This window comes from Podarcis bocagei, assembly GCF_964188305.1.
Source record: "Podarcis bocagei genome assembly, chromosome: 6".
NCBI lineage: Eukaryota > Metazoa > Chordata > Lepidosauria > Squamata > Lacertidae > Podarcis > Podarcis bocagei.
This window is the reverse complement of record NC_138130.1, coordinates 61,424,779-61,438,394: the sequence shown is the minus strand read 5'-3', so window position 1 is coordinate 61,438,394 and position 13,616 is coordinate 61,424,779. Positions and strand designations below refer to the sequence as shown.

At 36.8% G+C, this 13,616-nt stretch overlaps 1 protein-coding gene across 21 annotated transcripts in view; it reads right to left on the bottom strand.

Annotated features, from left to right (window-relative positions):
- Positions 1-13,616, bottom strand: part of ROBO2 (roundabout guidance receptor 2) — an 839,550-nt gene that overhangs the window by 397,810 nt on the left and 428,124 nt on the right. For all 21 annotated transcript variants that reach the window (XM_081199575.1, XM_081199578.1, XM_081199595.1 and 18 more), the window contains exon 2: positions 7,969-8,295. In XM_081199575.1, coding sequence (XP_081055701.1) covers positions 7,969-8,295 — 327 coding nt within the window. The remainder of the gene's footprint in view (positions 1-7,968; positions 8,296-13,616) is intronic.

The following is a 13,616-nucleotide window of genomic DNA, read 5'->3' as shown; positions in this document are numbered from 1 at the left end:
AGATGTAAAATTGTTGCATCTAGCCAGCTAGTATCTATACTTCCGAATCTGAAAAAAACACACTGGATTTGGTTTTGCCACATGAATTATACTATATTTTTATTATTATTTTTAAAATACTTGGATTTTTAGGTACCTTTGATCAAATTTAATTTTATCAGCAATCTTATAGGATGGTTAGTCAGTCTATAATATGGTGGGTCTTTTCATCTAATCCTTATATTGGTACAAACTAGAGAGACATGAAACAAGATTAGACATATTGTGTGAAAAAAATTGGTTCATGTTTTAGAGTGATGCCCTTGCTAAATTCAGTAAATGCCATAATCTCTTATTCTGACAGATAAAAGCATCAATTTACTCTAGATTTTAAAGCAAACAGGATCATTATGTTTGGAGAGTGGTCCAGAGCTTGCTATTTCAGCAATCTGTGACCTATAAATAATGCAAGACCATTTCCTCTCTTTAAATGAAATCAGGCAAGCACCCTGAAAGATGGTGGCCAAAATACAGCCTTTAGCTATATTGTTCAGTATCTTGACTAAATTAAAAAGAAGGATATTGTTCATTATTTTATCAGCATCAAGCCTCGTTTTTTTACTGGAAAAAGTGAATTTATATAAATTGTTTCTAATTTTTAATATACTGTACGCAAACACAAAAAAGTAGGGAAGCCCTGCTAAATAAGTGACTTGTGTTTTGTTCCAAAAGAAAGGGTAGGAGGGAAATGATCAGTTTTTGCATGACTTTTGACCTCTGAACCACAACCTTCTTGCTACTAAAGCATTCAACACCTCATTTAATCTCTCTCCTCACTACACTGGCCCAGTGCTGAAAAAAGAAAAGGGAAAAAAATAATCTGGGGACTTCATCAATTTTTCATGAATTTTCATTTAGGCCAGAGCCCCTCTTACAGTGGTCGATAGATCAAGCGGCTGCCTCATATTTAACACCTGGGGCTACAGCTGCTATCTCTAGTACTGCAACCAACTCTGCCTGGATTAGAGATAGTGCTCTGGATCTGAGACAGTCTCAGCCAGCGCTAGGCGTTCTCTCTACTCTAAGTGCAGGTATGAATCTTACCTTTGCAACTTCTTCAAGCTGTGTCTCATGATCATTTCAACTGGATTTGAGTAAATTAAAGGTTGAAACAAGTCCTAACCTTATTAAGGTTTATGCAGATTGCTTCTAAACAAATTGCAAATTCTTTAAAAGAAAATCAGAGGATTTTATTCCCTAAAACTGAAAACAGTCTTTCAAGTAGGAATATGTAAAACTTTAAAAGAAAATAAAATCACAGGTATACTTTATCTATTACTAAAATGTAAGTATAACTTGACAGTTCTGGGAACTTCATAATCCGTACAAAAGTGTGGAGAAGACTTTAAAAAGGACATGCAAAATGTTTGCCACAAAACATTATGAAAAAAGAAAAATAGGCATCACTAGCAAATTGTTATAAAAGTGGACTTCATGATTTGTAGGGTCCCATGAATCCTACCAGAACATACAACTATATGTTGTTACCAGGGTGTGATACATCTACAGGACAATTGCTATACAGCCAGGCCGGGGGTGGGGCAGGGTGGTCCTTGCATATGGATCAATCTTATGTTTCATCATGAGAAGCGTGTTGGAATTGTATAAGAAAATGCTGCAGAAGAGGGACTATGAGTAACATCATGGAAAGAGTATTTCTATGATTAAGGTTAACTGTGAAGCTCCCTTGTTATTTTTGCTGCATGTTGTTTAAGTCATCTTGTTATATTTATAGTATCAGAATGTGGCTTATTGGTTTGTTACTATATTTGCTACTGCTTTGCTGTGTTATTATGAAATTGTTTTGCAGTGTTTATTTGAAATGTATTCCTGTTCTCTTTGTTGGAATATGCTTTGAGCATTCTTTTTTGTGGAAAAGTGGCTTGCAAATAAATTGAATGAATGAATGATTTGGCTTGTTTTAATCTCCAAACTGGAATAAAGTTCCTAGATTGACTTCCCCCTTCCTTGGCATCTCTCAAAGAACCAGACCAATCCTCTTCCACTGCCAGTAGGGTATCAGCTTTCTTCGTTCCCTTTCTTCTCTGTGGTCCTAACATGCTGTGCGGTGCATTATGACTAAAAAAGCGGTTTACCATTGAGAGTACTTTGGGGACTGAGATTTGGGTGCAGAAGGGCGTTTCTTCATTTCATCAGATTGGCTTGAGAGATAAACTAATGCGCTTCAGATTTGTTCTAGAAACAAATGTGTTCATTTCCAAGTTATTCTGAGCAGAACTTGGGGGAGTTCACCCTTCTTTTATTACAAGATATGAGCCCCAACTTACAAGTTATTGAACATATAAAGAAAATAGGGCATAAAGCTTTGGGGACAGGTAGCTTCAGGTGGGGGAAAGAGACAAAATCCCTCTCTGCTACGTCCTGGACCTAATCTAGATTAAGGGGCCCCATGGCTGTTGTTACTTAAAAAAATAAGAGATTAGAAGCCATGCAATTCAAACATGTGTCAGTTATGCCTGGTTTTAGTTTTATTCATTCTCTTTCAATTTGTAACTATTCCAAGCAACCCTTTCTTTACTTTCCTTGCAGCATATTATTTATTTAGCGCCAACGGTCAATTAAGAATTTTTTTTCCATATTCTACTTACTATTTATTAAGGTTACAATGATATGTACATGTACACCAGAGCAAGTTCTGTTGAAGTCAATTGAACTTATATCTAAATATATAAACATAGGACAAGCTTATCCAAAATTAAGCTTAAAACAAGCCAAAAATATCAGGTGAATGTAATCTTTATTACGGTCCAAAAACCTGTAACATAGATTCAGAATAAAATGCAGATTCATTCAGACAACTCCCTGGAAGAGGGAGACCGAGACGATATTTGTTTAGTCTTTAAGTATGATGATCTTTGATACATATGACTGCCGAAAGAAACTTTGTCATGGCCACTGTGATATCACTGGACTTGTCATCCAGAAGGTATTTAGTATAGTAGGCTTCAGATTTACCCAGCCGATTTGCCAGTAGGGGTTTAATCAATAGATCCCTAGCTTGCTCATATTGTTCACAATGCCTCATACAATCGACGTCCTGAGAGCATACACAGAGCCTATTTTGATCAGGGATGCCTCTGAGTCTGCCATTTAGAACTTCTGATGGAAATACATTTAATCTGGCTTTGGTAAAGAGACGCCAATAAATTGGTACAGACAGATTTCTAAGATATGCAGGTATCTGAAAATCGTACCCGTAATGAATTCCTACTACTATCAGGCCACAGATAACATGAGATTGAGATTAGGAGATTGCTATGTGATATGGTCCCAGACCTTGGAGATTCAAGGGCAGTATCATAGCCCAGATGGTACAATAGTGAAGGTGGCATTCAAATCGAAGTGGCTTTTCTGATCATAGTTTTCATCCATGAGCTGATAAACTCCTCGTTGTTTAGGTGTGGGAGTAACCCCTTTCCTAGGCCAAAGACTGAGATCTTGAGCCAGTATCTCAGGGCAGCCCACCATGCTTTAGTTGAAAGGGGGCATATCAGGTGAATGAGAAAATGTCTGAATCGTATGAAAACTGAAGGTGAGATGATTTATAATCAGCCTCAGTTAAAGTAGAATAAAATCATGCACCACAAATCATGCACCCTGCATTATTTATAAAGATTCCTTAAATAACTTATTTTTTAGTCAATTGTCTCTGAAGTATCTAGGATAGAGACAATACTTCAAACTCCGTAACTCTACTTCCAAAGGTGGTAATTAATCTAGTACACTACTAAATTTTATCTGAATCTATATATGTAGTAAATGTGCAAATTTCCGTTTATTCTAAAATCAATGTATTGGAGTCAAATACATCTTGTGTGAGTGAAAAGGCATTTCTACTCAAACAAGGTTTCTCCTGAGTTCTGCTGATGTAGCTCCCTATGACACACCTGACACTGTTGTGGTGCGGAGGTTCACAGGTGGTGCATGGCATTGCAATGAAGAGGATGGGGAGGAAACTCTGAAGCCCTTCATGAAACCAGACCAAAGCTTTCAATAGAAGCACTCTGTTATCTGTGAAAGTTTGTAACTCAATTCCATCAATCTTAATGGAACATCTTATCATAAACATACCACCATTTATCTTAAAGGAAAGGCAAACAGCCTCTCAATTTAAATAGCTAGGAATCTTACCTTTAAGACCCAAAGAGTTTAACTGGTAAATGCAAACTATGAAACTTCAAGGCTATAAAAACTGTAAAATAATGTAGTATCTGGTGCATGATCACATTTCAAAAACTCTTCTCTGTAGTTTTTGCCTTGGATTTCATGTTCTCTGATCTTTGGTGTGTTGGTTTTTTTATTTGTCTACAGTGAATCCAAGGTTTTTTTCCCCTCCCCAAGGACTTTTTAAAAACTGACTTGCAGTTCATGCATGACCTACCACCAGCTGCAGTGGTTAAAATTTAACTCGGGAGATTGCACATATTGTAACTGGAGACTCACAGCAGTCTCTGAAGAAGAGATCAGTGATATTCAATATAATAAAGTATTCTTTTATGTTTTCAAAAAACAAGCAGTTTTTCTGGTATGATGAGGAAAGGCTAGATCAAAGAGCTAAATATTTTTTAGTCTATTAACACATGAATTTATGGAGTAAAACCAAATTTAGTTAAAAATTATAACATGATGATGGCGATGATGATAGTAATATTGATATGTTTAACTTTTACCCTACCTATTTATTACAATTATCTAAATTCATAAATTAGTAAACATTGAGCAGTGAGAAAATGTGATCAACGGTGCTTCTTATGTATATCAACAAGGTACCCTTTGGGGAAGGATGAATGCTCTCAAAATGAATAAAATTCCCAGATTTATTTATATTCTGAGAGTATTCCCACCTTTTATAAAAAGATAATATTTCCAAAAGTTAATCTCTCTGTTTAGGAAATGTTTTTGGGGATCAACAACACCTAGAATATCCTTGCAAAGAATGAAGTTACAAATTAAAGAAGTTGGTTTTGGAATTCCGAATTTGGAACTATATCACTCTGCCTATTTATTCACAAGTACTAAATATTGGAAACCCACTGTTGGTCTTAATTTTCTGATGTGGGCAACCCTAGAATATACACACCTTTAGTTGGTTAGACAATAGTAGGATCAAAATATTTGAAATCCCAGTTGACTCTGGAAACAACTAAGTCAGTTAGAAGGATATGGAATATATTGTCTATCAAAAACAAATTTGATCCATTCTCACATGCCAAACTTACTTTGTGGGGAAATCCTACTCTAAAAATTTGGGGGAGGATATAGTGACATGGAAAAATTGGACAGAAGCAGGTGTGTTGACTTTGGACCAACTAATAGATGAGGAAGATGAAATTTACACCAATGATGTTTTAATATCCTCTATCAGATGCAACTCAATGGCAATATCTTCAGTTACAACCTCTAGCAAGTGAGTTTGGGCCAGCAGCCCTCTCAGCTTTTGAGACACCTGAGATATTGGAACAATTTGATAACTCATTTGAAACTTAAAAGCCAGTGGTTACTTATTTATAGATATTTATTAATGATCACTAAGTTGCATAAGTAGTCTAAGAAATGGCTGGAATAAAGAATTGTAACTTTCAATATTACCTAGACAGTGGGAAAGGTATCAATGGACCTTAAACTGAGACTTACGCAGCAAAAAATAATGATCAGGATTTATTGGACTCCTTTACGTTTGTATAAAAAAGGACTAAGGTAGCTCTATGCTGGAGATGTGGTAAGGACAGTGCCTCTTTGAAACACATGTTCATACAACGTTCTAAACTAAATTTTGGCAGAAAATGCTGGACTGTGTAAGTCCAGTGAAGCACCTACTATATAGAAGTTAACAATGGGACAATGAAAAAGGATTATATGGACCCTAATGGTGGCCAACAGACTGATACTGATGAAATGAAGCAATAAAGATACAATCCCCTTTAATCAATGAATTGACAATATGACAACACTCACAACTTATGAACGGACTGCTTATATATGTAGACTTTGCTTGGATAAATCTGACAACATTTGGAATGAGTTTATACAGAATGTAGTAGGTTATTAATATCTACATATGTATTAGGATAATAACATCATATTTATTTATGTAAGAATGTATGGGGGTATATTGGAGGGGTGAAGGCCAGGATGACCAGTTGAGAGCCAGGGCAGAGCCAGGTTTAACCTCTAAAAGCCATTTCATAAACGCAAGCAGCTAAAACTATTTCTCTCTCTCTTGCCTTGCAAACAGCAAGCTTTGCAAACAGCAAGTAGATTCTGCAGGTGCAGCTAGCTTGCCCCTGCAGGAAGTTTGCCAGTTGAGGTTAAGCCATTTCTGAGAAACGACCCCTGACAAAGGCAAGTAGCAGGATGTTTGCTGACCGCCAGGCTCCAGATATAACGCTTAGGTGTGAAGTTGCTAAACCACAAGGACATTTCTTGGAAGCGGGGGGTTCAGGGGCACTTCCTGGAACTAGTAAAGAGGTTAAGTAGATTATAAGCCAGTAGCGCCACCTAGTGGAATAGGCAACTTGGAACCGAAAGGCCACCACCAAATTTATTCATTGGTTGAGCTTTAATGAATATGTATCAATGACCATAGGAAATTGTCAATCATTGGCTAAAGGGATGCCAAGGGGCTGAACTATGCTTTGCAGAAAGGTATATAAGTTAACTGCCCCTAAGGAGGGGTGGGCATTCTTCATTTTCCTGAATGCACCCTATTTGCTTTTTGTCTGACAAAATCCAAATAAAAACTTTTTCTTTAAGAAACTTTGCTGCCTGATTTTTACATTCCTGGTCTGTATTTCCTTTCAATATTACATTGTATTTTTTCTGCACCTTTTTTCTTTCCTTATTTTTCTTTTTTCTGTATCACTTTATTTCTTTATAACTGAAATTCTTTCAATAAAATATTATTACCAAAAATCAAAAGAACAAAGTACAAAGTACATCTTGTTTGGTGCTTCTACTATAAATGCTAATACTAATACAAATCTACCACACAAATAGACAAAAATCACCAATGCCAACAAGAACAAATTTCACACAGTTTAAATAAAAATGCTACTTTTATCCTAGCAATCGCCTGATATTCTGATAATTTTATGTCACATAAACATCTCACATAAGTCAAAATCTATTTCAAGGTACACATTGAAAATCCTCTCTGCTTAATTCTTCCTTTACAATTAGGTTCTTAACCTTGGCTGGATAATGCACATAATCAATAGAGGAAACAGATAAAACAAACAAACCCCAACCCACATTATATAACTATGATACCCTAAAGTCAATTCTACTATACTATACAAATAGTAAAATTCTTCCTTAATTTGCTTTCATGAATAGGTTCTCCCTCAGTGCAAACAGTGGTTATCAAAAACACCATAGATGCCTTCAGTGTCAACTTTTAAAAAAGCTACTCCTTACGTATTGTCACATGCCACACGCACAATGTACGGACTATGGTATGAGCATATGAAGGCTCTGAAATTTCCAACAATACATGGGAAAACTTGACAAGATGTCTTGATAAAAAGAAATAAATAGGCAGTGATGTATATATAAAATGACAGCTATATTTTGACATTAGGCGCAACAAAACCAAATTCAAAAGGACATTATACTTGAAGGAAAGATTAGGCTTCTTCCGTGGTAGCACCATTCATGATTACATGAACCACAACGTATCTTAGTGCCAATTGCACATTATGTATGGCCACTGCACTGAATACATGTGCATATAAAAGACTAAGAAATAGGAACATTTCTTTTCAGCATTCCCACATACTTTATGAGTAATTCAAATTTAACAGATTAAAGTATATAGGAATGCTTAATGGAAAATGTCCTTATTTCTATTGTGAATCAAGGTAACTACACATTATCTCATGACATTAAGATAGTGTAGGGGTTACTTACGTGCTACTTCCAGCGAAGCATTACGACTCACAGCTTCTCCTAGATAGTTCCTTGCAACACATACATAACTTCCTTCATCTGGTTTACTCCTGCGTCCATGTACGATTCGTAAGAAAAATAAAGATCCACTAGGGAGCAGCATGCGGTGTGAGCGGGGATCATCTTTGTCAGTCTCCACACGCTCTCCATCTTTATACCACTCAATAGTGGGAGTTGGCCTTCCTTCAGCTTTGCAGTTCAGAGTCGTTGGCTCTCCTTTAGAAACGATTACATCTGACGGATGCTCTACAATTCGAGGTGGAAAGTCCTCCTGGCGAAGACGAGATCCTAGGGACAAAGTGCAAGAAAGGCAAATAATCAGCAAGTAATTTTTTTAAACTCACTAGTTTCTCTAAAGCATTTCTACACTAGAAATAAAACAGATGCTTTCAAGAATATTTTAGGCTGAAAATCTGGCCTGCAAACACTTTCATGGGAGTAAGTACCACAGAATTCAACATGTCTAACACCTGAATACAGTTGTACCTCGTTCTGCAGCTGGGATCTGTTCCGGAGCCCCGGCTGCTAGCCGAAAAGGACGCAGGGCAAAGTACCATGTCTGCACGCGGAGTGGTTTGCACTTCTGCACATGCGGCAAACCCGGAAGTACCCCATTCTGGTACTTCTGGGTTTGCCACAGACGTTCACTGGAATGGACACTAGACAAGGCGGACATTTGAAGAGGTATTACTGTAGCTGTGTTCAGGACTGCACTTATTTGCCACATTGATACAGTCATACATAAATACCTCAAGGTCAGAAAGTTGCTCAAAGGTATAAAGGAGTGCAGCTGGCACTGAACTCAAAACAACAAATTTGTGTATATATTTGGGAATAGGGAAAACTACATACAAAGCAAACAATCACTAGGTGAAACCAGCTTTCCCCAGCAACCCTCTTTATAGTCTATTTCGTCACATATCCCTGTAATTAATACATGATAGAAACTAGACAGCAACTTCATAGCAGTCTTTCCCAAATATCAGAGACTAGGAATAAGTGGTGGTCTCAGATACTACTATCTGAGGGGCATGTCCACCTCTAAGAAATATTTGGTTTCTAGTATTGGTTTTCTGAATAATGCTAGTAATATATTAAGTGACTTCAATTAAGAATCACATTTTTATTGATATTTGAAATATGTATTGCTCATATATCCTTGCAGACTATGGGCTAGCCTAATCAAGCTTATTGTAAGGTGCATTAACTTGATACGCACACCCTAGCTGTTGCTAACCAACTCTCTATCGAGACTCTTATTTTGAAAGGAAAATTGCAGCACTGTTATCACACTTTTGCAGGATACTAAAAAAAAAACCCCACCACACTCATTTGCTATACAAGCAAGAATCTGCACCTATACACAAAAGCAGTAGGATTTCACATGAAAGGCAAAAATAAATTGTTAGGTTTTAACACTTATTTATAACTTACTCTTGCAGCCTGAAATGTAAACTGTTTTCATTGCATATTTCATTTATGAAAACTCAAACACATTATTTTTTGTTAAATGTATACTGAAAAGGCATTTCAAGTGGCTGTGCATCTTGCCAATTCAAATACTTAACCTGTATCAGAGAGAAAAGGTAACCATTTTTTTCATTCTAATAATAAACTGCTTTTAAAAACCTTCGTGCCTTTCCAATTTATTTGATAAAACTGTGGTTTATTAAGCTTCTTTACTGATAACATCTTCTGGAAATCAGAGATCTATTACATCTTAACAGCAATAACAAAAAGCAAGTTAATATGACCATAACTTCACATATTTTTCTAAAATATACGGTAATTAGATTCAATGATACTTAATCACAAGGGCAGATTGGCTCAAACATCTAGAAATTGACTTAAGGCATGCCCACTTGTCGCATCAAGGCTAAAATTAATGTTTTCTGAGTGGCTATAACAGTTTTGGGAGAAATAGTACTTATTTATTTATACCAATTCTAGACAACCCAGTCACCAAAGTTCCCTGGGCTGATTACTAATATTTGTGCAACCCATACAGCATCATAAAAAATCTTAGAGCTATATGAGAACTGATATTGCATGTTTAGAGTAGTTGTTACAGTTGAAAAATGCTGCCAGTCTGCTCAATACAAATATACCTTTTCTTCTCATAGGTTGAGTTCTGAAAAACCAACCTACACTGATGTAATGAACTGGCAGGACAACAGCGAGGAGGAAGGGGATCTTAGTGAGCTGGGACTAGGGCACACCAGGGCAAGCAGGGGGTGGGGAAGGAAGTTCTCACAGGGTGATGGAGCATGGCAAGGAGAACCAGAACAGCAACACGCATCAGCAGAGCCAGTGGGCCCCCAGTGTCCCACGAACATAGCAGGCTCTAAGGTATAGGGAGCAGCAAATTTGCATGTGCGAGAGAGGCCCTACTAACATACACACTTCTTTCAAACGTCAATTCATTAATGTAGAAATTCATCAACTGAATGTTGTTACAAATTAAAAATGTGAATCTCTCCATCCCTATCTTCATGTAAACACTTTTACTGATAAGAGCCTTCTGCCATGCCAACTCTTTCCTTCCTGCTTCAAATCTGAGAAAAAAATAAACTTGAAGATGCCTTTTTGTTCCATTTTGTATCCAAAGGTAGCAGATGGCTTGCCTTGAGGGTGAAACTACTATGTTTTCCTTCCAACAATAAAAACCACATGCAATCAAAGTAGACAGTTTTCACTTGAAATCAACATCAACATATCTTTCAAATATGCATCTTTCACACTGATGATGCACGCTGAACTGGAGTGTTTTGGTTTTGTTGTGTATGTTTGTTGCCCTGTTTTACTAATGTAGCAGGATATAGTTAAGCTGTAAACCTATACCCACTTACCTGGCAGTAAATCCTATTGAACTCAATGTGACAAACTTCTTAGTAGACTACTTAATAGTGATGTAGATAGTGATGGACTATAGTCATTAGTGGCAGGTGAGCTGTTCAGTTCAGGCAGGGAACTGGTGGGACAACTACCATAGTCACCCTGTCAATCTGCTTTCCGGCACACTTAATAGGTGGCACTGACAGGAACAGGTATAATAATAATAATAATAATAATAATAATAATAATAATAATAATAATAATAATAATAATAATAGTTTCCTTTATTCTTATTCTAACACCAGTTATGTTACAGCAGCTAGTACTGTGGAACCAAGTGCCAACCCAACTGCCTCCAGCCATACTCATCTGCTGCTAACTTTGTTTTCCAGAGTGGAAACCACTCTGGGGAAATTAAGATAGTGACAGGCACAACTACTATTGTCCTGTAATTCTTGCTAGTGTAAAGCATCTCCTAGGGCTGTTGGGTCCTGAAGTCTCCTGCCCTAATGGAACCACTAACAGCAGTTCAACTTTAAATAAATGTAAATAACTGATTTTTAAATTAACTGGTAAATCAACACAAGCAGATAGAAAAGTTACCTGAATGGTTCTGTTCAGAATGGCACATTCATCATGCACTGACTACAGCATCAAGTGGTGAATTCCACATGTGAAATTTTCATGGATAAAACGTGTGTATTATCCAAAGTCAACTGGAAGTCTATACTTTTCAAATGCCACACTTCACATGTCCAGATGAAAGACATTAAATAATGGTTATACTTCTGGAAAATATACCTTATGACAGGGAACCAATCAATGAAATTCCGACTACCAAGGACACTTATGGAACAGGAATCTACACAGCCAAATCTACTGTGGAAAACTGTAGAAGCAGGGGTGCTAAGTTGCTATCAGCAAAGTATTGGAGTTATGAGCTGAATATTTTCCCCAACACTGAAAGTCACTATCACAGTAATGCATTTTCTAGTCAAAAGAACCAAGTGTTACATATTAGTAAAGACAATAGTTTGCTAGGTAGAAGACAGCAAATAGTTCAGGAAGATATAAAGTAACTTTTGAGTATTTGACAGTGCTCATCAATGAGTGCATCTCTAATATGGAGACACTACAACTTTACTGTGAATCGTATTTTACACTGAAAATGTCTTACAACAACTCTGATATGCCTAATTAGCTCAGATTACAGATCCCATTCAGTATCTGGCAGAATGCTCATCTGATGCCACTATTTAAAAATATCATTAGCATTACCAAGAGATTTCTAGATATGGTTCTGAATGTGATTCAGAGAAAACTCTCATGTTTTAAAAATGTAATGTGGAAAGCAGACTTATAGGGAAAACTGCTTGACAGATGTATTCCAGGTGTTCTATACAAGCTTCCTCTGTGATTTGCTACAGTAAAACTGCCTTCACGGGCTGATTCTGTGCTTCCCAGAAAACTCTATGTGGTCATTGTGGGAATCAGAATGCTGAATGATATCACCTTTAATCATTTCTGATGTTGCTATGATGACAAGCCAATATTGCCAGCTTCCTCAGCAGCCAGGCCCTGGGCTAACAAGTGCTGCATTTCTTTATTCAGTCTGGAACCACCATCTTTCTTCTTCTCTTTTCACAGTCAAGGTGATTCTTTCTTGCTGATGTCGCCCTCCCACCACTGCCTATTCAATATAAACCCAGTTATTTATCCTTTTGGCCTGTAATGCTCAACTCTTAACACTCATTTCTGCCATCAGGATTAAATGGAATGCCCTTGGGCCTGATGACAGAACACACACACTGATTCACTATGCCAACTCTTGGCACTTGTTTAGACAGTACTTACTGATTTTTTCTCAGCTCTCCTGCTTCATTGAGTTACAGTCAAGGTTGGCAGATACCAGGAATGTCACATGTAATAACTTCAATTTGAAAGCACTAGTATAGTGTCTCACTGGAGTTTTTGATGAATGTTCCAGGTTACAATTTCTATTTCACTAAGCACATCAGATTTCTCTGAAGAATGACAATAATCTTACTTATACAGCATGCTATGTATAACATTTCTTTTTTCTAAGCCTGGTATCTTGTTTGTTCTGTTCAAAAGGTGGCACCATTTCATACATCTTCTAGGTCAATGTTTTTGTCTTAATTTTTTAAATTGACTTAATATCTTTTGTGCTTCCATTAACGTACACCACAATGCCATCACAAAGCAGAAATTGTATAATGCTTCAGTGTACAGCTATGACAAAGCTTCCTTTAAAAGCTTTTATCCATGGTGTGATTTATTTAATCCATTTTGTTCCACCATGAGCAGCACTGCACAAGGACACAGGAATGAAAGGTGACAGAATAGGAAAGCAGTCTTCATGTTGTTTACCACCAGGGCAATAAATCTGTGAATAAGATCTAAAAGTAGTAGTAAAGCGAAAGGGATAGGCTGAGGAAACAGATGGTACCATTTCAGGTCATAAACATTAATTGACTGCATATTTTCAGTAAGCATAATGCGTGCTGTCTGTTTCTGCCCCCAAATAAAATTAGAATATTTAAACTTTTCACAATTCACATATGTTGCATGCAACTGAAGCTAAGGGGATCAATGATGATGGCAGATCATTGTCTCAAACAAGATTAAGATAGTCCTGCAGGTCTTCAAAAATATGGGAGCACTTTTGACCAATATTCTTTATTTTAACACACTGGCATTATCTTAACCAAATAAAAGATAATAATTTGAACTTTCAAAAGGTAAAATTTCAG